A 27,373-nucleotide genomic window follows, 5' to 3' on the forward strand; every position below is an offset into this window, starting at 1 on the left:
CAGCTCACATAACAGTTATATATATAATATACATATCATAAGAAAAATGATCAAATAACGGACACTGACCTTTAAAATGGAAAAAGAACGTCGAGTTCCGGAGCCTTTCGAAGATCGGTTCCACTGCGCCGAACGTGAGCGTTTGCAGGTTGTTGTATCTGATGTCAATGAACTTCAGCTTTTCGAGACCATGGAACGTGCGGTCGTCGACAGCGGTCAATCGGTTTTCCGCCAAGATCAGCCGCTGGAGGTTGGGCAGTCCGGAAAATCCCCTGCCGTCGATCGCCTTAATGACGTTGTCCTCCAACACGAGCTCTTCGAGGCACACCAGCTCGGCGAATGCATCCGGGCCCACCCGGTCCAAGTGGTTGGCCCGCATGTCCAGCCTTTTTACGGACACCAATCCGAGGAACACATACCTGGACAGCGATCCCGTCAACCTGTTGTCGGACAGGTCGAGCTCTTCGAGCTTACGCAGTTGCTCGAACGCCCCCTCGGCAATGTAACTGATGTTGTTCCGGTCCATGTAGAGCTTCCGGAGCGAGGGTAGCCGGGCGAACACGTCGTTGCTGATGCTCTCGATGGCGTTGTCGCCGAGTGTGACCACGCGCAGGTCCTCCATGTACGCGATCGAGTCCCGGGCCAGCTGCACGATGTTGTTCCGGACCAGGGCCAGGTCCTGCAACCGGGACAGGTTGGCGAAAGCGTGCGAGTGCACGGTCCCGATGTCTGCGTACACGATCTCCAGCGTCCGGAGCTCGGGCATCAGGGCCAGCGCCTCGGTGGGCACGAACGACAACGTCTTGGACGAGGTGCCGCGCACGTTGAAAGTCAGCTTGGTCACGTTGGACTGCGATCCGAACCCGCGCCAGACGGCCGAGTCGCGGGGCTCGCCGTCGTTGAACACCCAACAGTCGGCCGACGTGGCCGCTAGTGACTTCGAGTCGTCGCAGTAACAATACAAGTTGATGGTGGTCTTCTGTTCGAGCGAGCACACGTTTATATCGGCGCCGACACCGCCGCCGCCGCCGCCGTTCTTGTCGTCGTCGGGGTAGCTCCGCACTCCTGGTCTCTGATTTTTCACTCTCCGGTTCGACACGTAACCGTGGTTGCCGTTCACCAGGACTGCGAAGACCAACCACAGGGCCACGAACTGTTGTCGACGCGCCATCACGAAAATCTGAGGGAAAACAAAAATCATATGAGTTTCAAGTTACAAGCGTATAATATTGTTATTGTTTCCCGTTTACAGCTGCAGTGGGCATACAACACTGCGTTGGTCGGTTTAAGAGTTAAGAGATATCGATGGGATATTATATCTGTTGACAACAATATATTGCCCTCACCTGTCGATCGACCCGTCGACGCATTTCCGAGTGCCGCGAATACTCGATGCGCGCAGTGTACGGAAAAATAGATTTCCGATGACATACTTCACCCGCCGTGGCGGCTTTTAAACGGTTTATGCGGTATGTCTCTTATATATAATTTTCTTTAAGTGGCTGTTGTCACGACACAATATTTGTTTTTCCAAAATATTAGTATAAATGCGTATTATACACTTGCATAGAGGTACCTATCCCCAACAACGTTTAAATAGGGTTTCCTGTCGTGCGAACGACTCACGAATAATTCACGAACAACGGCGATGACATAATAATGAAATATTTATATATAATACGCGTTTCTTATAGTGTACACGACGAATCGATAGAGTATTACCTTACGGACGGCATATTTTATATATCATATTGGCTTTCATTTTGTCCGTGTGTGTTTTGCCCCCCCGTGACGTGTCAGAAGACTACCTTATATACCTACTGCAAAAGCCACTGTGCACATACGTACAGCTAACGGGTGGGGTGAACACGTATATACGTATATACAATATACATTTTATATGGATTATGGGTTGCCTTTTTTTCTCCTTTTTATGCGCTTCCGCTCACACCCCTTCCCCCTACCCTACCCCACCCATATACAATTGACCGCAGGCCCTCCTCACACAAAAGGAATTGTTGGCCATTCCGTGAGCAGTTCGCCGTTCATATCGTGTGTGCGTGCGTGCGTGTGTGTGTGTGTGTGTGTGTGTGTGTGTGTGTGTGTGTGTGTGTGTGTATACACGTGCTCATTCAATATTGAAATGTCCATTGCGCTTTACGTGCTCCCCACGCGGTTCGCATACGTACACTGTTTGTTTTAATATTGCAAGCGTTTCGCCTTTGGCAGGAATAAAAAAAAAAATTCACCGAGTTTGCATGGGTGAAACTCACGAGTCGGCCATAATTCATGCACGCGTAAACGTCTCGGGATTCGAGCCGTTAAGTCTTGATGTGTCTAAACCACTATGGCTAGCAAGTACACCAGCTATTAGGTACCTACCTACAAAAAGACTTGGTGTGCTATATTTGTTTCGACTTTTTGAAAATTCACCAACCCCCCCCCCCCACTTCTATCACTGTTGACACCGAATTACATTATATTTTACACGATTGGAAAAATCTTAATTAGATGGGCGTCGCCGACACAAGTGTTCTCTGCGAGTCCCCCCCTAAGTGGGCGTGGTTGTCATCGTATTGTAACCCGAGGGTTCTCTACACTGCAGCAGTACGGTGCCGGTGGTGAAAGGGGGAAAACGGTAATTGGAAAATGATTCAATTATCATTTGGCTAGACACCGTGGCAACACAGACTTCCCACACGGTGATTCTGCTATGGCGTTTCCGTGAAATCAACGCGTAAAATGTCAAATCATTTCTCCGAGAGAACCAACAGAACGAAACATAAATGTTTATCATAATAAAATAAATCACAAATAGCCTATACCAACGTCATACAAACTAGTATACGATTAAATTTATTTATTAAAAAATCACACGTTCTTTTTGACTCGAGTTGTATACCATATGTCTATATATTATATATATATATATATATTAATAAAATATGTTTGTTATAAAAAAAAAACCAATGTGTATTATATTATAAACATTATACACACTGCTTGAACTGAAGGTGCACGTGGGGAGGGGGGATGGAGTACCTCTTCTTTTTAAAATATTTATGTGTGCCTCTTCTATAATTATAATAATATCATCTTAAATATCAATAAGACATTTAAATATTCTGGTACTCATGTTTTTTTAAACATACTTTTGCAACCACCTTCTAATTCTTTTCCTGCAATTCAAGCAATGGTTGTACCGTGTAATACAAATTCGTTATTATTGTTCAAGCAAAATCGAAATAATAAATTATAGATGTAAGCTCCTGTACAATATACCTAATATAATATTTAAATTTGACAGCATGACCGCGATAATTGCTGCAGGCCGGTATTTTCATATAAAATCCTAGTCGAACGGAAACCGAGACTGTTATGATATTATAGTACGACCGAGATAGTTTAAAACAACGGCGGCGTAAATTATGTAACATTTAGGTATACAGTACATTTTATGGCAATATTTTAACCGATAAACTACGCGAAGTATCACCGACACATAATACCGTTACGAGTTTGAATAATTATTTATAGTGCGGTAAACTTTGCATGAGCCTTAACACGACATTATAATATTATCATAAGAATATTACGAGTATACAGTTATAAAACAGAGGAATACTAAATATTATGTAGGCATAATAAGTAGTACTTATCAAACATTTTTGGAAGATCACAAAGTGACACATGTTCATTGTTATAATATTATTAAGTTGAAACTGTCGCTATGCTTATCCGTTTTAATCACTGATTGGATGTAAAAACGAATCGCATACAAAAAGTTATACGCAAATAAAGTAAAACGAGAACAATCCGTTTTTTTAGAAAATCGATTATTTACTCTTTATTAAGTTATAATGTGACTGTCCAAACTTTTATTGCACCGAAGACATTTATTTTTCATGACTGAGATTTAAGGAACATAAATAAAATAACTTTGTTTTGATTATAAAAGACATATACGATATACACTATACAGTCTAAAACTATCTGATGTACACGCAGTAATATTATTATATTTCCAAAAATCCTATATAACAAACGAAATTGTTTAGAATGTTTTATAGAACAATAGTTTAAAAAACGTGTTTTTTTATTTGATTTTTATAAGTTTATGGTAAAACAGTTCCAAATGCATTTACTTGTGCTTTATAAATTAAAAAAAGTGAACTATATAGTTTAATTGAAAATCATAATATAATATAATATATCACGTAGTAATAGAAATATCCAATGTTCCGTGTGCACTCAGAAATTATAGAAAATATATTATATGCAAAAATGTCACAAACGTTATTTACTTTTTTTGGTGAAAATATATTATCAACATAATTTTGGTTTATTAAAATAACTTTTAATTAAATCAATTATAAAATAGAAGTTTTTATTACTTTTACCTTATATAAACTTCTCTAATTATCTATTATAATATAAGAATATATGTAGACAAAATGAATACAAACTATGGGTAAAAAGGTTATTGGTTCAATGTCACACATAACACATTTTAGAAAAATACTTTAAACATTTAAAAGAAGCCGAAAACTTAAAACAAGAAGTATAAATGTTTGTATTGTCAGTAGAACTAAGGGCCTAATGCCCTAAAAATGCATACAATTATATCCTAAAAATATGCAAAAACGCTTAAATATGAGTTTAAAAAAAAAACACATTTAAATTGACATGCCTTTATACAGAAAGCACTAACAGATATATTTCTGCATCAGCTGCTTGAACAAATTGGATGACACGGTGGCTAACCAAGTGTCAAATGCTTACTTTTATATCCAATTTGAAAAAAAAAATGTAGCAATATATTTAAATATTATACAGAAATTACAGTGAAAATCACAAAAGTTAATTGTAAACAAGTGAAGATAGATCTATTTACTTAAATAATACAATTTTACAATACGGATTGTAATTTATAAATTTATAATACCCTTACTATAATTATTATGACTTACAAATTGCTTTTTCTTTTTTGTAGGTACTTGATAAAAATCGACTTAATTCAAAACATTAAGAAAAGAAAATAATTGTGTACGATTGTTATTTATTATAAAATGTATTTTGAATACGAACAAAGAGGTACATTGGCACTATCTGCAAAAATGCTACAGTTGCACGTACTACAACAGGTAGACATCAAATAATTGAGTTACGTACAAGTCGGTTATTTCATTACCTATAATAGTACAACTATAGTCATACCAGTTGATTAGAAAAATGTACGCATTGAGTTTGAAGATTAAAAATGTTGATTCATTTTTATTATGTCACAAATTAAATATCACAAATTCACCAAGTACCTAACAACAATTTATTTATTTCAATTTAAATAATATTCGTCCGCAGTTATAAAAACATTGGCATATCAATCGATTAAACTTCTAAATATTTACCATTCTTTTACAAGTATTCATTGTTACCTATAATAGATAAGGCATAAATTCTTACACATCATTACCTTATCTCAAAATGTAAACACTAAAACCTATTTGGATTTCAAAACATACTCTAAATTCTTTGACTTAATTTCATTTTTATTGGTTATTATTAATATAACAAGCAACAGTTTATTTATCATTAGAAGTACTTCATTAAATATGTTAATTATTGCAGTTGCAGTTACTAAACGATTTTAAACTATTTTTATGTTGGGTCAATGAGACAATGGTCTGAAATACTATATAATAAAATGTTAAAAACGTTTAGTAGCCTTATTTAATTAATACGTTCAATTTATCTCACTCTACAGTTCATAATATATAATGTTCTAATCTCGAATAGTATAGCATTTATTAACAAAGACCAATATTATAGTTATTGGACGATCATTTATATCAATATAATATACATAGGCATGTTCTAAATGGGAGCTGGAATACATATTATGCTATATGAAAGCAATAAAAGATCGTCTGTAACAAAAAAAAAAATTGAACTTGTCATCAGATAATGCAGGGGGGAACTTAGGTGGCGTTCCATACGCATGTAAATATAATATTGTTTCCTCTAAAAATACTCATAAGAAGGGGTCGGCTACCCTCATAAAGGGTCGTCCTCCGCCTACATCGTTATTATAACCAGTGTATGCAAATTGTATTATGTTAGTAAAGCAGCACCGACAGCAGTATATAGTAACAATCAAAAAACGGTAACAGTTGGGTCGTGTATGGAGGTTGGTTTAATTCGTACAAGCTCTATTTTTGGGGGGTGAAGGCGCGCTGTGACGTTAATATTCTGAATACACTTTGTAGGAAAACGGTCGATTTTTCTCAAGACCTTTAAAGTAGGAAAAAGAGAAGGGCGTTTAATATTTTATTTGCAGTGGAATGAAAAATCATTAGACTCTCTCGCTCTTGCCATTCTCATCCCACTTTCACTCTTTTCGTCTCTCGCTCTCTCTCTCTCACACAAGCCATACACACACATACACACACACACACACAAGCTCATTCACCTTTTGCATACACCCCGTGTGTGTGTATGTACAGTATTATAGCGTGATATTCACTTAAGTTTACAAATTTTGTAGTTAATTCTGAGGCTGTTTTCTCAGGGGGCTCATGTGTCTCTTTTCCACATGCCCTCACACATCTGTATCATATTAGTATTTATTACAATGTATCTGAATGCTTAAGTCCCGAGCGAACCATAAGAATTGGATATTCGGAAATTCGGATAAATTGAAATATAAATGTATGAATGGGTGAGAAAGTACTTTTACGAGATATAGTTAGGCATCTGCGTATATACTCGACGTTTTCATTTACTAAAAAATAATTATATCTATACATTTTGAACTAAAATATGTTCTCATAAAAATACGAACATCAATAATATCTTATAATGAACTTAAAAAAACCACGAACGTGTTTTATTGTTTGACGTTAGTAAAATTATTTTCAAATTATCGTTAATATTAAATGTAAGTACATCGTGTATCTATAACACTCCACGTTGTATTCTAAGGATGAACCGATTGCTTGAAAACCCAAGGTAAACATTTTAGGCTTGATAAAAAAGCTAAAACGCGATGACCCTGGTCGACCAGTTTAATCACAATCGAAGTACAATAACAGAAAAATACCCAACGATTAGTCCTGTACAATAATATTATGTATCCAGCAATAAATAGAAAAACAAACACGCAAAAATAAATCATACCTATAATTACCTTATACACTATAATTATACACATCGACAAATATAATCACCTGTCATGGATACATGTCCAATACAAAGCAAATTTTGCCGAACAAAAGTAAAAAAATAAAAAAATGTAAAATATTCTTTTATAAAATATTTTCTAGATTAATAACAACTTTGAAAATCAATTAATTCATATTATCCAACCACTTATCTGCGTCGCATGCCTGGTCATAAATGTTCATAATAATCCAAAGGTGCTATTTTAACTATAAATTGAACAGCGAACCCTAAAATTTCAATTTCAAATTTCAAATCATACTTCAGAATGCCGCGGTATGTCGTCAGCCCAACCTACTATCAAATTTCTTGTTTAAAAATCTTTAAAATATAGTAAAAATTATATAATAATCAATTACTATAATATACTAAGTATCTATAATGAAATGTACACAATATTGTGTAAGTGTGAAACCTTATTTGTAAACATTTTGGAATTTCTACATATTATTTTTAATTTATCTATTTTAGGAGTATCTACTTATTATAAAAAGTTTAAAACATAATATGACCATAAAACCATCACTTAAAAAATGTATATATCAAGTAAAAAAAAAAATATTCTAATTTTTAATAAGTTTATATATTTTCAAAATACATACTTATATACTTTAAACGAGATAAAATTAATTCTTGTGTAAAGACCTAGAATACGAAGTTTAAATTAAATTTAGATAATTATATTGGTAAAATAGTTTGAATAAGCTTAATTGCTAGCTAATAAATAAAACGATTGTTAAGCGTTGTAATTTGTAAGTAGGTATAAAATCAAAATATCGTGTTTACAACAAAAATGATTATTATACTATTGCACAACATTGTTAAGTCGTTACAAAACATTATGAAGTCACCAGACGTCATTGAAGTTCGGTGGTGAATTTTCCCTTAGCATTCTTTTTTGTTCCGAAAATGAATCCTAGTCACGTAAGTATATAGACCAACTAGATGAAAAAAAAAAGATGAGGTGGATAAGGTCTTGAGTTCTTAATACCACCACAACTGACCTGCCAATCCAGTTTACATTAATACAACTATCACAAAAGTTAAAAGTTCAAGAATATAAAATAAGAATTTATTTATAATGTGTGACGTAAGATAAAATGTGCAACTTTCACAATTTAGAAATATAATTAACAAACATGAGCCGGATGATTTGAAGTATAATTTAGTTTTGCACTGCATACCTACGTGAATTCATTATAACAGCTGGTTATTAACGAGATTTCGGCGAATAATTCAAAATACCTAATAAGAATGCATAGAAGACAGCAAAGTATTATTGACAATTGGTATTCATGTACAAACTTTTAAAAGTTAAATGAAAATACGTCACCTACTTTCAATTTTATATTATTGGACACAACCTGTTTTTAGTATTATTACTTTTAAAGTAATATAATAAAATAAAAATTGAACCAACAAAATTATTCATAAAAAATAAAAATATAAGATTTACTTTTTCAAGAAATATTTTTGAAGAACTCGTGTTTATGAATTATTAATTAATTAATTATTTTTTTATTTAGTAAAAAAATATTGATAGTATTATTCTTTGAGATATAAAACTGGAAAAATTACTACAATGGTATCATCGTCTAAAACCATTATAAAATGTATTTAAACTTCAATAGTGAAAATTTAAAATTTAAAAAACAAACTAAAAACCAAAATTATTAATCTGTACAAAATCCATCACCATTAATCATAAATCATAATCCATGTCTACAACAAATTACACTATGCCAGTGCGATAGTATAATACAAATTGGTATTAAATTGGGTAATTGGAACATAACTATTTTTATTAATTGATATAAGCAGAAACCACACATGTAATCAGTAAGATAAAATAGTATCCTAATACAAATCGATGTACCTATAATTTAACATAACATTAAAGTCATAATATTATTATATTTTTAAAAAAGAGCTATTGGACTATCGAAGGTTAATATACCTTCGATAGTCCAATAGCTCTTTTTTCCACATAATTGCATTATTAAACTTCTATCTTATATTATTAGATGTAACAATATCGATTAACACTGCAGTAGTAATACATTGCTAAGGTGTATTACTGTATCATAATAAGATCGAAATTCCATATAATTTGATGATTATTAGTTGCAACACAATATACATGATACGTCATTATAATTAAAGAAATATTTTGTAAACTATAAGTTTCAAAACATACCTAATGGAATTCATAGCATTTAGGTTATTATTTGAACAGTTTGCAGTTGTAGACATCACTGTGAATACAGTATTATATATTATTATTTATTATTATTATTACTGTAAATGCTAAATTAATAACGTGGTTAAACAAATAAGCACTATCGTGTAAATACAATAAAAAATAATTATTAAATATATTATATTGCTGTACAGGAGCAAATGACGACAAGACGAAGAAAAGTGTACACTACAATAAACAACAAGAGAAAGATCCCAGAACATACATTATAGTAAGCTATAGATATATGCATAACATGAGAACATTTTCTCACGAATTGTTAGGTATACACGAAAATTATTAAGTGTAAATAAATTTGTATAAAAAATGTGTTAAGAATTAAAAACACTTCTATTTAATAAATCAAAAAAAAAATCGTGTTGTTCTTTAAAATAACATAATTAACTCTAAGAATGTAATCAATTATAATAATAAAGTAAAGAAAAGATTATGTTTACATATTTATTAAATTACATTATTACCCAAACAGGTAGACCACACCACCTGCAGTGCCGGCTCGTGCTATAGGGCACACGGGCACGTGCCCCACCTAAAAAATTGAGAACAAAGAAGAAAAATGTACATTAAATTATTGAAATTAAAATTGAATAGGTATTTCTTCTATCATGATATAAGTTGGTACTTGCCACTAGGTAGTTGGTATATTATCGAAAAAAATGTTTTATCAAATACGGGTGCTTCTAGATACGATACGTGTATACTATATATACGCATTGGGCGGCGGGCACACGAAGTTGTGCCTCGATGACCCGATCAACAGTACTAGATTTCCCTCACTTATCGACACGAATTAATACGGCATTGCCGGGCACAATCCGATTGTGCCCGAATTCTATTTTTATTACGATTTACACGATTTTGTCGGTCTTATCGCCTTCGTATTGTCGACCGTATGTGACACCACACATCACAAGACGGCGTTCTCCCGGAATACGTTTTCAAGTCGCTCACTTAAGTCTAGGAGGTAGCAGTGACCCATGTGTTTTTACTATGCCTATAAGTGGTGTAGTATCTACTGATAATTTATAATGATCATAGGCCTCACTCCTCATATCATTCACAGTTACATAATTAAGGCTCGGATTTATAATAGGTATATAAATACATATTTTCACAATGACATAATAAACTAATTTCGACGAGTGATTCGTTTCGCAAGATTTTTGATAAAATGAGCTACCTATATATATATTTGATTTTACATATTTTTACATAATGATACAAATTTTCATTTTGTCATAAATACATGTTCTTACATATTTCACAATTATTCAATTTTTTCTCACATATTTAGGCAATTTTAGGCGTTTTCTTCAGAGTTTAGATTGAAAGCTTATCATAAGTAAACCAATACTTATAGTTTACGACTTGTGTAGTATAACATCGTCGATTTGTCGGTGTCGACCAGACGTATTTTTAAAGTAGCTTATACGTATATAAACATGGTATAAAACAATTTTACAAGTTTACAACAGAAGCGGAGATCCTTTGAATTCAAAAATTTAAAAATACATGTTGTTATAAATTGCAACCATAAAAATTACGTAATTAGATAATCGTTATTTTTTATTACATTTTATTCTATTAGGTATTTATTATTATTATTATTATTATGTATTTTTTTTAATAATACATATTATTTTGATCTGTTTAGCACATATTTATGTAGTATTGTAATTTGTAGTACATTGTTTTGTTGTGTAAATACATACTTTTGTTATATAAATACACATAAATTCAAGCCTTAGTTGTAATACATATATATATTAATTTATTATCACATTTGTTTATTGTGCTAAACTAACAGATTGTAAATACTGATTTTAAATATAAAAAAAAATTAATATATAATCAAAATATAATACTCATATTAATAATAATTGTTAGACTTCAACTTTATTTTAGTTTAAAACTGAATTATGAAGATCCAACTTGTACCATATAGGTAGTTTATTTTAAATATTGTGCTTCATATAAGTTATTTCTTTCTTTGAAAATTAAAAACTTTTTTTTTAAACATATCATATATCATACTTTTTTTTTTATAAATCGAACCATATTATATTTGGAAAAAATCCTAAATTGCTAATACAAATTATATTCAACAAACTTAAAAAGTTCTTATTAGACATTTTAATTTATTGTTTTCCAATCAATAACAAAACTAATTTAAGACCGAATTTTTAGTAAAAAACTTCACACACGTCTAAAATATAATATGTCTCTGCCTATTATATTAATTTTACGATAATAATAAAAATATTTTACCATTTTTTTTTATATTATAATATTTTTTATAAAACACGGACAAAGAACACATTCCTCGTCAAGTCATAAATTATGATAATATAAAATTGAAATTGCGAATAACTGCTTAATTGTATAATAATAATAATATAATACCTGACACACGCACTTCACAATTATTACACAATGCCGACAGAGCCAGTGTTTTTGTAACTTGTAATTCGACTTTAAAGTTGGAAAACTTGGAAAGGGACTATAAGACCGTCCGCGTAAGACGCATATAGCGGCTGACAAATTATTATTTTATAAGCTAATGAGTTATTCGCAATAAACCGTTTTGAGGCCGAATGAGAGTATAATAATAGTCATCGGAATTGAAAATGACATTTCTGCAACCCACCACCCATTCGCGCCGAACTATAATATACTCGTCGCATATATGCCAACGACGGCGGTGACTATTAATTAAAAAGTTTCGATGAAACGGAACGCGCACGGCTATACATGTCATACATCATATGCGACTTCTGATCCCAGACGAATTAATGTTTTATGTTCGGATTTAAGATACATAATCAATCGTAAAAGTTACATTATAGGTACGGTTACCTATTTTATCAGGAATTCACATGACGAGACTCGCCGGGGTGGAACTGTGAAACAATGCGAATCGAAATCCCCGAGCAAATAAATACCAAGTTGATTCAATAACGGATATGACGATGAAATATGATTAAATCCCGTACCGACGTGAACTTACAATAAGCGTACTCGCGTGCTCCGCCGAACAATCTGATTTTGTTTTAAAAAAAAAAAACACCACATTGTGTTGGTATACCCACAACTCGCAGTTTGTCTGTGCTCGCGAAAGACAACATATTATACGAGATGATTCGCCTTGAATGAAAACCCCTATTTTGTCCTTCAGTCGTGCATTTATTCAAAAGCCTAATTTTTTTTTTTTTTTAATTTCTAAGTACCTAGACGTATGTTTAAAGACTGTATGAATATTATTACAAAAATCATCAAATACTCGGATTGTTTTATGGAATTTGAGGCGTGTCCTACGGCGACGTCAAAACTTTTTATATATATTTTTTTTTCAAATCAATTAAAAACAAATTTAACATACCAATAATATTTGTTTTGATTATTCAAATAGACAGCAATTGCGCTTTTAACATGTGTTTGTACTTAAAACTATAATCGTTGTTTAATCAGTACACTGTACCTACCACTATTTTGTAGTGTTATTTTCTGTAATTATTACTTTTAACGAACATATTGTTGTATCTACTTAGTATCTTAGTACCTTAGTACTTATACAATATCATAAAACACGTGTAATTTTAAAACTACTCTTTACTATTTTACTTTTCCTGTAACACATAATATTATTAAAATTTAATGTTATGTAATATGTTCTAAAATTATTATTAAAAAAAAAAAATGTTTACATCCATTATACAATTCAAGAAACTTACTGTTTTATTATTATCTATGTAGTATGTGTATTAAATACCTAATAGATAATTTTTTTAAACTATACATATTATTTTTCATATTATGTATAATTTATAAGCTCAATATCGATTGCTTATTTCACTACACTGTGAAAAGTTGTATATTTAAAGGGAAATAAAATTGTTTTCAATATAATTATAATATATACAATATTCATTACAAATTACAAATTGCGTAAAATAATACAGGAAGTATCGATTTCATGTTGGCCACTATTTTTACTAATTATTTTTTTTTAATTAGTAAATGAAAATTTATTCACCGAAAAAATTGACATTTAACCAATTACCCCATTACATATTTTAACGAATACATCACTGCCAGATTAATATTACACTTTTTCAAATTGATAAAGTTCTTGACAGCTAATGGATATAAGAGGAGATAAAATAATGTAAATAAATGTTATTGAAGATCACAATCAAGTGATTAATATCTGGAAACTTTTGTGTGATAAACGTTCCCCTCGGGATACCGAATATTGTAAAGTATACTTTAAGGAAAAATAGTATAAATCAAATGAGTTTTAATTTTCGAAATGTTCTTTAGACACGATCGTTATAATATCTATACCGCTTTAATCGTTTCGCTCTGAAATTAATTTAAATTAATACCTTGGTAATATTCTGGAAGGTGAATACAAATTTGAGCATAAAATTATCTCTAAAGGAAAAATGTGTTTACTTATAGTGTCCTGGTTAAATATCATGTGTCATCTAAAGTATACTTACGGTAAATGTATTTCAACTGAATAATCAACATTTGTTATACATGCTTGGATTGCAAACTTTCCAAAGGCCATTACATAATTTGCTTAGTTCAGAAAACATACGAAATGAAAGAGGTATTTTAAAATTCATAGCTAGTTTGGAATTAAAAAATAACACACTATACATTATACATCATTAAGCATTTACACCCCAATTTTACTAAACATTCATAAGCTCCATTTCCAAAACGAAGTAAAAAAATATCAAACTTGTCGGTGTAGTCTCGAAAAATCATGCCCACAAAATATTTAAATGGCTCGTGGGTTTGAGCGCATTAAAATACAATAATTGTATTTAAGTGTTAATTTCGCTAGCAATTCTGTGTAAAAAACAATTGACGTTAGAAAAAAAATGTTTAATTTATATATATAGGTATAATAATAATATGATACAATAGGTTACAATTATTATTAATTCGTTCTATGTATTATCGCATTTCGTTATAGGTACACAGACTTGTATTTATTGAATATTGAGACCATTGGAGTTGATAAGTTTTTTTTTTAATTTTACGTGGTTCGTGCAATAATCGTAAACTCGTGCACTTTTTGTTGTTTAAATACAATGAGCAATATAATTATTGACGAATTTAACATAAAGAAAACGGATTACGGTTGTCTTCGAGAACGGTTACCCATCGATGGTTCGACGTGAATGAATTAATAATTGCTCGGTTTTTTTTTACAACGCATAAATTTATATATTTTAAATAAAATCTCTTCTTATTGCGTTTCCGGGAATCTGTTTAGTATTTCTAAATAATGATGGTTTTTCGCGATCGAGATATATTTAAAATGGAAACGACGTAAGGACGTTTGCCTTGGCGGACGGACGTAGATACCATTCTGGTTAAGCGACTTTACGGGACAGAAGATTTTGGAGTACAAAGACCAATTTACCTATATTATAGTTTATTTATTTTGTGTATTACACAACCATCTCGAAATATCTAAAGTTAAACGCTGAAAGTTATATACAACTTTACAGAGTTTAAATACTGCTGTTTGCCATTCAGAATAGTATTATATAATATTTAAGATATTTTATTTAGAATGGTAAAATACAATGTAAATATTAAATTTTCTCTTGTAAGTACCAAAAAAATAAAGAAAAATAATTCAGGATTAATATATATAGATACTTATTACATTATAATATTTTATAGGTATTCAATATTATTTTTTAAAAAAAAGGTTATTTAATTTTTTAATAAATATCAAATATTATTGTAACTATCAAACAATTATCCGTATTCTTAGTTTAAAGTCCAATTCTATATAACGGTTGATAGGCTTTTAACATGTACACAATTTGAAAAATAGTAACAAGATTATAGTGCACTCAACCTTAAAGAGGATTTATATTTATTAGATTACGTTTTGGAGGTTGCTTAAGTGGGTGTTTAAGGATTAAGGAGTATGTTATCTTATACAATTTAACTTAGAACGATTTTGTGTAGAACTCTGCTTGTAATAGGTTTAAACCATATATTAGCCTATGTGTAAATGTTTATAAATTCTAATTAAATAAAAAGTATTTTTAGTTTTCCATACAGTTATTGCTTATACGTTATTGAAATAACACAATTTTTTAAATCATATAAATATATAATACAATCACTGATCAATTTTAAGCATTAACATATTATTCCAAAATAATACACGAATTTAAACATAATATATTTAGGGTATGTAGGTTCAGTTGAATCCAGCATTTTTTATTCAATATTGTGCATATTATTCTATTGGAAACCAGTATTTTTGGGTTTCCTCATTGTATTTTAATGCAGGTTGTTATATTCTATAACTTTTTTAAATTTAAAAGTTCAAACTAGTTTGAATATTTTATTATTAAATTTAGTTTGGCCATTTCGTATTATTTACTAATAATACTTTGGTCTTTCAAATTCGTGGAATCAACACATTATTTCACATTCAAGCACAATATAATATTATAATATTGTACTATTATAGGTATAAAACATTTTTATATTAAAGTATGCACATTTATTACCTTTCATCAACACCGATGGATATGAGAATAGTTCATGTAAACATGCTTAGCATACTACAGCAAACTTTTCATATTTTTCATTCAGACAGCATAAATTTAGGTTTATACCACTAAACAATTGATTTCCATATACATTTATAGGATGTCCAAAATAAATGTTTTTTCATAATTTGAAGAAAATAATGTAATAGCTTAATTTATTGATACAATATAATATTAACTAATTAATTAATTAATTATTTCTTAATTTTAACATTAAAAAATTAAAATGGATAAGTTTTTAATATTTTAGATTCTGTGTGAAGCCATGGATATGGTTTTTGAATGATGTGTGTGTTTTCTAAAGTCTCATCACCCAAAATTTATTTCGTTTATTTTGTTGTAATTTAAAAATTAATAACATTAGAGACTTGAATTTTTCACTTAATATTTATACTAGCGATTTTTAAACATGGTAAATTTTTCAAAAAATATTGCTCTTTTTGTATAGCAAAATGTTTGTTTGGGAGTACAATACTTGAACATTTAATTTAAAGCAAGTTTTTTCATGAAAATTGAATAATATCAAAAATACAAAAATTAAACCTCTGATTTAATATCATGTTGTAAGCATAATATTTTTCTGAAGATTTTAACGTAAGTACCTACCAATAAAAATTGGACTTAAACCGGTGAAGTTAATTAGTTATAATTTATTAGTATTTAAAATTAAGTTCAGGGAAAAATTCACCAACGTGTTGTCGCACTCATTACATAAGCCATATTAATTCTTTAATTGCTCAAATCCATGAGAATATTGCTGTTAAGTGATGAAATAATGATTAAACTTTAAAGAGTATTGAAATATTTGAAATAGAAGAAATTAAGAACACTAATTAACCATGTAAAACACTATGGGACACTTTGTGTATAAAATACTTGTTGATGACTGAAACATTTCCACAAAAAAAAAAAAAAAATATTTGTTAATTGTAAGAAAAATTTAAAAATATAAGTATAAATAAGTAGTAAGAGCATAAAAATAATAAAATAAGTACTGAATATTTTTAAAATGTTTATTATTGACTTTTTTTAAACTTCAAAAATATACTGTGTTAATTACTTAATTTTTTTTAAACTGTTTATTTTAAAAATCAACGATGTTATCATGTATTATGTATATATAGTTTTATGTGTACATCATAATTTACTATTTCGTCAATGTATTTTTCCTACGGTTAATTTTTGGAACAACTCAAACGCGGACATTTCACCTAGATTCACGTGTATCGCATAGACGGTACACGACCGCGGTGGGGCCTAAATACTGCGATTAAAGAGAATAAGCCACCATGAATAATACACCTACCGCATGTCTGTACGCGATTTGTTACGTTAATGACGGCTGACGATTATATGTATAACAATAATACACAAGACCGTTACACGGGAAAATATACATTATGCACGGGGTCTCGGGGGTGTGTTATTAGGAAAAATCAAAATTAAGTGTTCGAAGAGTGGGCAAGAGTGCGCAATATAAGGCACGAGCATCAGATAGCCCGCCGGGCACGTAATTGCGCAGACGTATAGAACCACAGCGCCAGTTCACGTATACACGATTAATGGCCTTCGTTTTTACTTTTTGACGTGGTTGCCGAATGTATGTATAGTACTGCGACGGATGAAAGACTAACACGCGAAACGGAGCACTTTTAACTGACCATTCGGCCGCGATGTATGTGTATGGGCCACGTCTCCGAAATTAGGTGAACCTTTGAATTACCACTAAACTTCTAACTTATCCGGTATGCCCCCAAACATCCGATAAACTTTCGACTAATTTCAATTAATGGGTAATGAGATACGTATATACCAAAATTAGTGGATAGTGGATCCTTTAAACTTTGAGCTTGTGTTGTAGCGCTGAGTATACATAATAATGCATTTCAAATATCTGATTTCTATTGATTTAGAAATTGTAAATCATCAGACGCGATTTTTTATTTAAATGTATTTTGATCGGGACCGAATGGTAGGTACTCAGCCAATTAACAAAAAAATAAAAAACTTCTTTCGACAACTAAGTTCTGAAAACTGGCAAAACATTAATTATATTATATACTTACTATATGATATATATTCTATACAGTCATCCAATTCACTTAAATATTTAAAGTATTTTACTCCGAAAAAGATAATATTAGGCAACTCAAGCTGTCAAGTTAATACAGTTTTCAGAGCGAATATTTAAGAAACAATTAATTATGTAGCAAGAGTATTTATGTACAAATTTATACGGTTCAAGTTGCGTAATTATGAGAAAAAAGAAATTCCCTGTTGAGTACCTATTATTATTATTATTACTATTATTATTATTCATATAAGATTTATAACTTTTATAAGTTTTAAACATACACTTTATTCACCGTGCTTAAAAGTTACTATAGTTTCATGTTTAATATAATAACAAGCTATTATATAACAGACTGATATTAAGTCCTATATTAAAGACAAAATTTAAAATAATAATAATATGCAAAACATCATAAATATTTTTATCTTACCTTTTTTTTATGTTTGTCTAATTGGAAGTTCAGTTTATTGTTTATGGTATCTGGACAAAAAAAGGTAGGTAAAACTTTATATACATAAATAATTATTGCGCCCGGCACTTGGTACCTACGCCAAGTAAAAAAAAAATGCTCCTGCGCAGTGTGCACTGCCCACACGAATAAACTATCGAAAAAAGTATAAAAATTTGTATGCATAGAGGGCTTCCATTTTGATTAGGAATAAAATCTAACGTTCTCAATAATTGAATTGAAAATACAAAAATTTAAAGCAGATGAATATATCAAATGGTTGACGCGATATTTATTTCATTATTCACGATAGGTATTTTATACAATGTACATTTACAATTTCCATTTGAATCAAAATTATTTTCTTACTGTAAATCACAATACTTACAGGAATATTATGAGTAGGAAACATAGAAGTATTGTATAATATTTAATAATATATTATATTATTTTGTGATTTTTATCAACAATACGAATTCATTTTAAAAATACCTACTCATAACTATTTTATCTGCACTTATTATACATGTATAATTAATATTACTGCATATAGTTCATAAAATATAAAATTATACTTTTTTAATTGTTGTGAGATTGTATTGCTAATATTATCTATTAAAAATTGAAAAATTTCATTATGAAATGATCGATCACCATTAAAAGTATTATGTGATGTTGACTGACTTAGATGTGGTAATATAAATGGACAAACTGAATAAAATAATATCAGTTTTTAATTACTTCTATACTTTACGGATAATCCATTTAAACTCGAAACCCTACAATAATTAGTAGTCATTTATACACTTATTAAAAGGTCATATTAATTGACGTAAATGCGTACCCGACTTATTTGAAAATATGTTTTTACATAAACTAGTAAATTGCACACGTCATCGTTTTATTTTCTGTTACAAAAATGTATAGGTTAGGTTATCTACCTATTATTAAATTGCCGTTTAAAAGTTTTTGTTTTGTATATAGATAAAAACATAAAATATACGACTAAAAAAGTATAAAAATTACCATCAAAATGCCTTATCCCTAACCTAACCTTACGTTATAACTTACCGATTGGTATTTTATAATATATCTTATACAAGTAAAATAACAAATCGCTCAGCTATGTAGACGTCTAGTAATTTAAGTTAAGTTAGATATTAGGCTTAAAATTAATCCAAATATTTTGAAAACTGTTATGTGCATAATATAGCTTTTTAGATACAAAAAGTATCAAGACTTTACGATTAATATTTTTTGAATTGCAACAAAAATTGTTTAAATAACAACATTTTGTCAAAATGTCAATAAAAAAAATGTTTACGTGTATTTGTGAAATTATTCCACTAAATTAAAAAGGTTAGGTTTAACTTTTATTTAATTTATTTTTATTTAACTTTTAGTTATCATTTTGAGTTCCTGTTATATGGTTATTAATTTTTGAGTTACAACAAATATACAAAATTGATTTTGTCAAAAATCAGTGTCGAGTAAACATTTCTGATTTCAGTATAGTTGTTTTCTTTTTCTCTGTTTCCCTGTTATTTTTGAAACTTAAATTTTACTTATAACAATAAACGCTGTAACCGAATTGAATGTTTTTGCTTATTTTTAGAAGACATAATTTCCTAGACAACATTTTGTATGAAAACATCTAAATACGGGCTAAAAATGTTAACAATATATCCCACAAACTAATAATTTATCATACCTACTAAGCATTTTCGAATTTAAGCGTCGTCGCGTCGAGCGACGTTATGAAACTGCATATTGTGTTTGCCTGGCAGTCACTGCACAAATGCTTGGAAGTCATCATTTGCTCTAATCATGACTATTGGATATTGGTCCATGTATGTTTCTGTAAGTTTCCTTAGAGTTAGCAATGTTAGCGTATAACATTATACCCAAAAGGTTTCATCGGGTGCAGTTATAAATTTATAATATTTTAATGAAATACCCGAGCATTGTGTCGTGACCTCGAAACAGTCTTAAATTAATATAATTGAAAGTTGCACTTGTTAACTTTGTTACACTTTACAAAATATTTGTATATATATGTATAAAATATATTTACTCGAGCCGCTTACGCCTATTCGCACGTCAATAATTCACAGTACACATATTGGACACGTACTATTGTTATTAGACGTTCACTATTATACAATACGGTGTTTTTATTATTATCGATCGGGTTTGTTGACTGCCCAATATTATATTATATATTTATAGCAATATTACAAATACTGACTTTTTCTATTGATACTTTGCAATATAAACATCGTCGAATTCAATGGATGAAACAATTATTATGTAACATACATAAATACATTGCCCCAAATGATGTCGTGTCTAAACATTCGTACGCAAAACCTTTGTACACACACACACATATATATATATATATAGTACCTACTTTATATTGTATGTATACGTTATACAAATACGGAGTGACACAGGTCACGGAACACCCACACAGTCCCATTAAACTTTTCTTATCGTAACAATATTTCGGAAAATGTTTGGTTTTTTAACGCGGTGGTGTTTTTATCATTTAAAAATATATAACCGTCATCAAAAAAAAAAAAAAAAAAATACACTTAATTGATGAAAGTATAGTACGTACAAAAATAACGCGAAACTGAGATGTGAGGTACCACGGTGAGGGTAGGTATATGACAGCAAGCGGTGTTCAGTCTCTGAAAAATAAACCTACAAGCACCTCGCTGGTCAATACCTCCACACAGTACCAGATTTAGCCGAAGCACCCCCAACTGAGCATGCTGTACGTTATTTTTATTAAAAACTACTCGGATACCGGCATCAGTAATCTCGGAGAACTGCCCAATACGTATTGATATTGTATAGACACCGCACTACCAACGAATGAGTACAACTTACCCCGAAGTTGATCGTAATAGTTATGAGGTGCCCGAGGAGCATAGTTATTATTATCATCGAAATGGCGCCCACGCCACAAAAAAAATCCCAGATCCTCCGCCCGAACACACCGATCACAGGCCATTTTACATGACGGTCGCTTTCTCGCTTTCGCAGGGTCTCGGGTCCGAATTACCGGCGGGACGTGGAGAAAGCCAGACAGTCCTCCGCCGAATCGGCGAGAACAAACGCCGCACTCAGATGGCGACCGACCAAGTTTCCCGAGCCCCACGACCCGGCTGGAATATTGAGATTTGCGCTGTGCAAAATCGACCACGCCGAACAGTGCGCGGAGGTGGCGATCGGCGACGGGGCGGACAATATCTGCTGCGGAAGCTGCAAAGGGGAGAAGGCAGACATGCTGGGGTGCGGGAGCTGCAGGGGCGAGGCGGCCGTCTGCATCGCCGAAGCTCTGTACGTGTTGAGCTCGCGAGAGGCCGATGTGATGTTGGCGCACGCTAAGCGCACACTGCCGCCGGAAACATACAGTCTGGTGTGCGAAAAGTACGTCGAACTCAAGAAAAACGCACGTCGATGATTAGCTTAACAGTATACCCAATCAATTATAATAAAAATATTTATGTGCAGCGCAGGGTGCCTTTCTTTTCTAATTATTATACTACGCTTACTACTTTTACGCGGTACTGGAGGTTATCGCCCCATCACATACCATAATATGAATAAGATAAATGTATCGTTTGCATGATATACATTTATTTTTAATTAAATATCATCCAAAGTTACAAAAACGACAGTGACAAAACATTTTTAAAAATCGTATTGTTTAATGTAGGTAGGTACTGCAAAATTCTGAAGTATCCAATAAAATGTGAATTCTATTATTCCCTAAGCTTCGCAGGCCACCGCACGAACTCTGTCAAATATAGGACTCGGAGAAATTTCGTGCAGTACCACAACACAGTGAAATTAGTCTCCTCCATTTTGAAATCATCCCACATTATCTCGTGAAATCTAGAGATAAGGTTCACAAAGTTGTACTTATGGCTAACTTGACCATGACGATAATAATCTACCTCTTGAATATAATTGTTCAATTCCACAAAGTTGTACTTGTGGTTAACTTGACCATGTTGATAACCTACCCCTCTTGAACATTATTGTACGATTTTCAACAGTCCGAAAACATTATTCATCGGCCGCGGCAGAGCGATAACAGACCAGTACCTTTTATACACTACACCGAACACTGACTGATTTTTAGTAGAAATCATCGTCGGTGGTTAGATTAGATAGATAGACGGACTAGTGGGTGAACTTCTCCCCCACTCCCTACCTCTTCCCGATAATATATTTTCCTCGTTCGGGTATATCGATTAATATTGTATACATGCCTACATCCCTAAACGAATTAACAGTCACTACGAGAGAAGTCTGGTGACTTCAAACCTCATTAGGTTCAATAATTAATGTTGTCCAAGTAATTTATGTCTAATACGCATTTATGTAAATTAGTAACAATAATGACTATTGGACGAAATTACGATTAATTGCGATTGATACGATTACGACAACTTGAAATGGATATAAATGTATTATGTAGATGAATAACAACCGACAATAACAATACTACAGTGCAAAAAAAAAAAATGAGTAAATTGCGTTAAACTCAAGTCATTGTATATTGTGTAAAAAAAAAAAAAAAAAGAGTATGCGTTAAAACTGATCGTGCATCAAAAAATAATAATAACAATATTATGGTACGATGCGTAAATATAATTTCTAGAAAAAAATTATATTTAAATATCGATTTTTGTATGAGTATTCAGTAGTTTTATACGGCGAGTGGTGACATACCCAACCGTTTACATATTATAATAATATATATCGTCAAATATTTTATACTAACCCGCGAATGTCGCTACAATCGATTAACACGCCACTAAACTGCGTACACGTATATTATGGATAAGTAAATATTATACAGTAGGTAGGAACAATAATAATTTTACGATCGAACTAATATTGTACAATATGCTGCGCAACCAATATGCAATTAAAATTAAAGTTTAGAAAGAACTTTGACTTGCGTTAAAGACCAAATAACCACAAAACCAACTAGGTAGGTACCTATATAATAAACTTATAGACTCCGCATAAAAATTGATTTTTGAACAAAATATTTCGTGTTAAATGTACATTCAAAACGGTTGCATGTCATTTAACCTAATCTAATCTGTTCTACAAACCATATAATTTGTTATAAAAATCATATTGTACACATATTTTTCTAACTACGACGACGTAGGTTAGAATAGGTTTAGAATTACCCATTCATATAGTAAACGAAAAAATACACTACAACTATAAAAAATATGATAATCTATGTAAGACATTTTACTGTCCAATCGACAATTACTTAGTACTTTTTAAATATTTTAAATTATGAGATTGTTCCAATAAATTACGGACGTGTGTAGGTACAGTTTTGGTAAAAAATTATGTTTTTCAATCTGAAATAATATCGTAATGGTATATTATTATATTAATTATAAATATATTTTAATTGTATCGACTACTAACCTCGTAACTGATGCTAAAATTATGTATCGCATAACATTATTTTAAACCATTAAAAAAAATTAAATTGTAAATACCAACAAGACGTCACCGTCGAATTTATTTTTGATTATTTCATAAAAGATATCGATGAACGAAGACAAAAATACGTTTTTATTTATTAAATATATTTGCTGAACAATATGGTCATGTGCCTATATGTGAATGTCTTGACGTTTTTAATTGAACGGTGAATTCGTTTTTTAGTAAAACTAATTCGGTATACCACCTTTATATAGATCGAAAATCGAGTCTAGATGGTACTTTTTTATCGAGAAATATTGAAGAAACGAATCAACAGGCGAATTCCGTTTAGAATTTGTTTTTGAATGCCATTAACATCTATCAATACTATAAAATTGAGTTGCACCACACTATCTTGAAGAGTTGAACAAAGCGAGGTGAGTGCCAAGTACATCGTCACTGCAGTATTATGTTTTGTTTTTTTCATTATAGATCCAATGAGGAGAAAATTACCAAATCATCTAAAATATTATTCACTTATGCAATAGTTCTAGGAGGTTATAAATATTAGATGTAGACGTACACTTTCATTATAATTTATAAACAGCACAATGTGTCCTTAAATATATTCATCTTGCTGCATAGGTAGTTTTATACTTAAATGAATACTAAATATAAAAATATTTTATTAATATATAAATGAAGAAGCTATTATGTAGGTAGGTGTGTATAGTAGGTACACGACATAATTATTCTTGTAATAAAATAATTTCCTATTAAGAAAACAATTTCTTGTAAGTAATCATTTGCACGATCTACATAATAAATGTCCATAAATTACTAGAATTCGTATTAATTTAAATTATTAGTTCTGTGATTATAATTTAATATAATTAAGGAATGTAACAATTTACCGAAGAATATTACAATATAATATTGTGTCCTAAAAAACCTGTACCTATCCCATTAGCTCTAAATATAAGAATACGGAACTCGTGTTTTAAAGTCTGTTCATAATAAATCATAATGTACTTATGTATTTATCTATGTGCCTATCAAATATACTTTGTAACACATTTTAACTTAAACATGATAAATACTAACAAGAACACACGTCATTTTGAACAATTATTTTCAGAAAATAAGCTGAATCTGAAAATTCAGATGGATTAATGGGAAAATATGTTGAAACTAAATTAAGATTTCATATTATATTGAATGAGAGCTAATGTTTTTCTACGGTTTAATAAATACTGGAGAGCTGCAGCTACGACTAAATCGATCATTTTAATGGTCGGGGATGTAGAGAAAACAAATTGCCTGCTGTAACGAATATTTTAAGTTTGTATTTTCGTAGTTTCTCGGTAGTGTAAACTCTTACAGCCTACCCTTTGTAGTTTGTACACAGATGCATAAGTCGTAAAAAATTCACAATAGTCAACAATAAAATCGCCATTGCTATATCATTTGTTACCTCGTAAACTATATCTCACGATAAATTACTAAGAACAATAAAATTAACAATGAGGTCTCAATATTTTCACGACCAATAAATTTCTTATAAAAAAAATATTAAGCATACATCATTTTTTCGTCATACTTCCTGAAAACGGGTTAAAATCAAATTCAATGCACAAGATTAATAGAAACATAAAATACAGTTTGAATTTTATTCCGTAGTGTTAAACGAAGCTATTGATTCAATACTCTTTTTTATAAATTAACACTTTTAAGATACTACTGAAATGTTATACAATAAATTAATTTGATTTAAAATTGAGTGGAGAATATACTTCAAAATGTTTGTGCATTTTTTTATATTCTACCTATGTACCGAAGGCCTATATAACTAAAAAACATAACAAAATTTGCATAGTATCCGATAATGATATTCAATCATAATTAATTAAATAGAATTCACTCACCCGAGAAACTTTAGACAATTTCAACTTCGATTTAATATGTCACTTCTCCACGAATACACAATACAAATATCTGAAAATCATAAAATCATAAAATATAAATATATATTATATACATTAAAACAACATTAACATATTTTTTATTTAATTACGTATACATTTAAATAAAGAAACATGTTTTATACATGAATAAGTTTAAGTGATCAGTTGTGTGTTGTTAGGTAAATAATATACATGTGAGTTTATGAAACTCGGCGTACTTCTAGAACCTCGTGAATATTTTGTAGGAAAAATAATTTTAATCGGTGTATTTTTTTTACATAAACATAATAAATAAATAACACTATTTTTAAATGAATAATTCTAACTACAAATTATTTTAAATTTGTGCATAGCTAATAAAGTGTTAAAACTCAACAAACAATTAAAATTCTATTTATAGATAAGCATATGTACAGCAATATGGTACAAATATTCTACAATACGTATAGAATTCAAAATAATGAATAATTTATAATTCAATTTTTTGATAAGCTTGAACAATAATAATAGCTATGCGATTTTGAAATGATTGGCTGGCCTAACCTATTTCGAATTGAACAAATATATTATACCTAGTGACTTTTCCACTTCGCAAAAAAAAGGTTTTTAAACTTTTAACACAATTAATGATTTTATGTCAATATACCGAACATTTCCCTTTTACTTTTCTACAGTATTTTTAATGATTTTTCCTCAAACTATTAGCAATTTTGACAAACCCGAAAAATACTATCCATGTTAAATTTTTAATTGATGGACATGTATGAAACTTTTAGAGCATTTTTCCTACTTCAAAAACTTTCCCCCCAAAAATACACAACATTATCAAACAATTTCCTTGCTTCTGTTTAAAATCATATAATATATATATAATATATATTTATATGCGTATAAACTTCAAAACAAATTGTTTTCTGAATACTAATAATGAGTATATAAGGTTAAACTACATTACACAACCACTCATGGATCATATTCAAATATATATTTTATTATATATCAATTCAATACGATATTAAATTTATGCATACCTGCAATAATAAATATATCAACTCAAGGTCGAACGAGAATAAAAAAAATTATAATATACCTATCAGAATTTTTTTTTTTTAAATTGCCACTTTACAAATTGTATAATAGCAAATTTATATATTACTAGCTGCCCGATCTTCCTCCGGAAGAAATTATTTTTTTATAATTTTGTTGAATGTAAACAACACACCCTGTATTATATAGATTATAAGCAAATTATTCACACTGTAGTACAGCAGACGCTGAATAGGCATTTTATATTTCTATAGCGTATTCGTTATATGTACTAGCCTGTAGAACGAT

General features: G+C 30.5%; 2 protein-coding genes across 4 annotated transcripts in view; one reads left to right on the plus strand and one right to left on the minus strand.

The window, feature by feature from the left end:
- LOC111041008 (connectin-like) overlaps positions 1-27,373 on the minus strand; it is a 268,864-nt gene that overhangs the window by 217,138 nt on the left and 24,353 nt on the right. The window contains exons 2-3 of one of the 3 annotated variants that reach the window (XM_022325139.1): positions 26,000-26,069; positions 70-1,180 (exon numbers count right to left, since the gene is read on the minus strand). In XM_022325139.1, the coding sequence (XP_022180831.1) occupies positions 70-1,171 (1,102 nt within the window). In that variant the 5' untranslated portion in view covers positions 1,172-1,180; positions 26,000-26,069. Of the gene's footprint in view, positions 1-69; positions 1,181-4,970; positions 5,190-9,939; positions 10,057-25,999; positions 26,070-27,373 lie in introns of those variants that run through there. The other 2 variants (XM_022325141.1, XM_022325140.1) reach the window with 2 other exon arrangements.
- On the plus strand, positions 18,383-22,276 carry LOC111041009. Its single transcript, XM_022325142.1, has 2 exons — positions 18,383-18,642; positions 21,651-22,276. Exons 1-2 carry the CDS (start codon positions 18,548-18,550, stop codon positions 22,069-22,071), a joined length of 516 nt encoding a protein of 171 aa, XP_022180834.1. The 5' UTR covers positions 18,383-18,547; the 3' UTR covers positions 22,072-22,276.

This window comes from Myzus persicae, unplaced genomic scaffold (genome assembly GCF_001856785.1).
Source record: "Myzus persicae strain clone G006 unplaced genomic scaffold, MPER_G0061.0, whole genome shotgun sequence".
NCBI classification, from domain to species: Eukaryota; Metazoa; Arthropoda; class Insecta; order Hemiptera; family Aphididae; genus Myzus; species Myzus persicae.

Bases quoted from the DNA above. Each gene is read 5' to 3' on its own strand.
- LOC111041009 (XM_022325142.1), top strand. From the start codon at position 18,548: ATGCAAAACATCATAAATATTTTTATCTTACCTTTTTTTTATGTTTGT. The intron at 18,643-21,650 runs GTAGGTAAAACT...TCGCTTTCGCAG, and splicing joins TGGTATCTGGACAAAAAAAG to GGTCTCGGGTCCGAATTACC.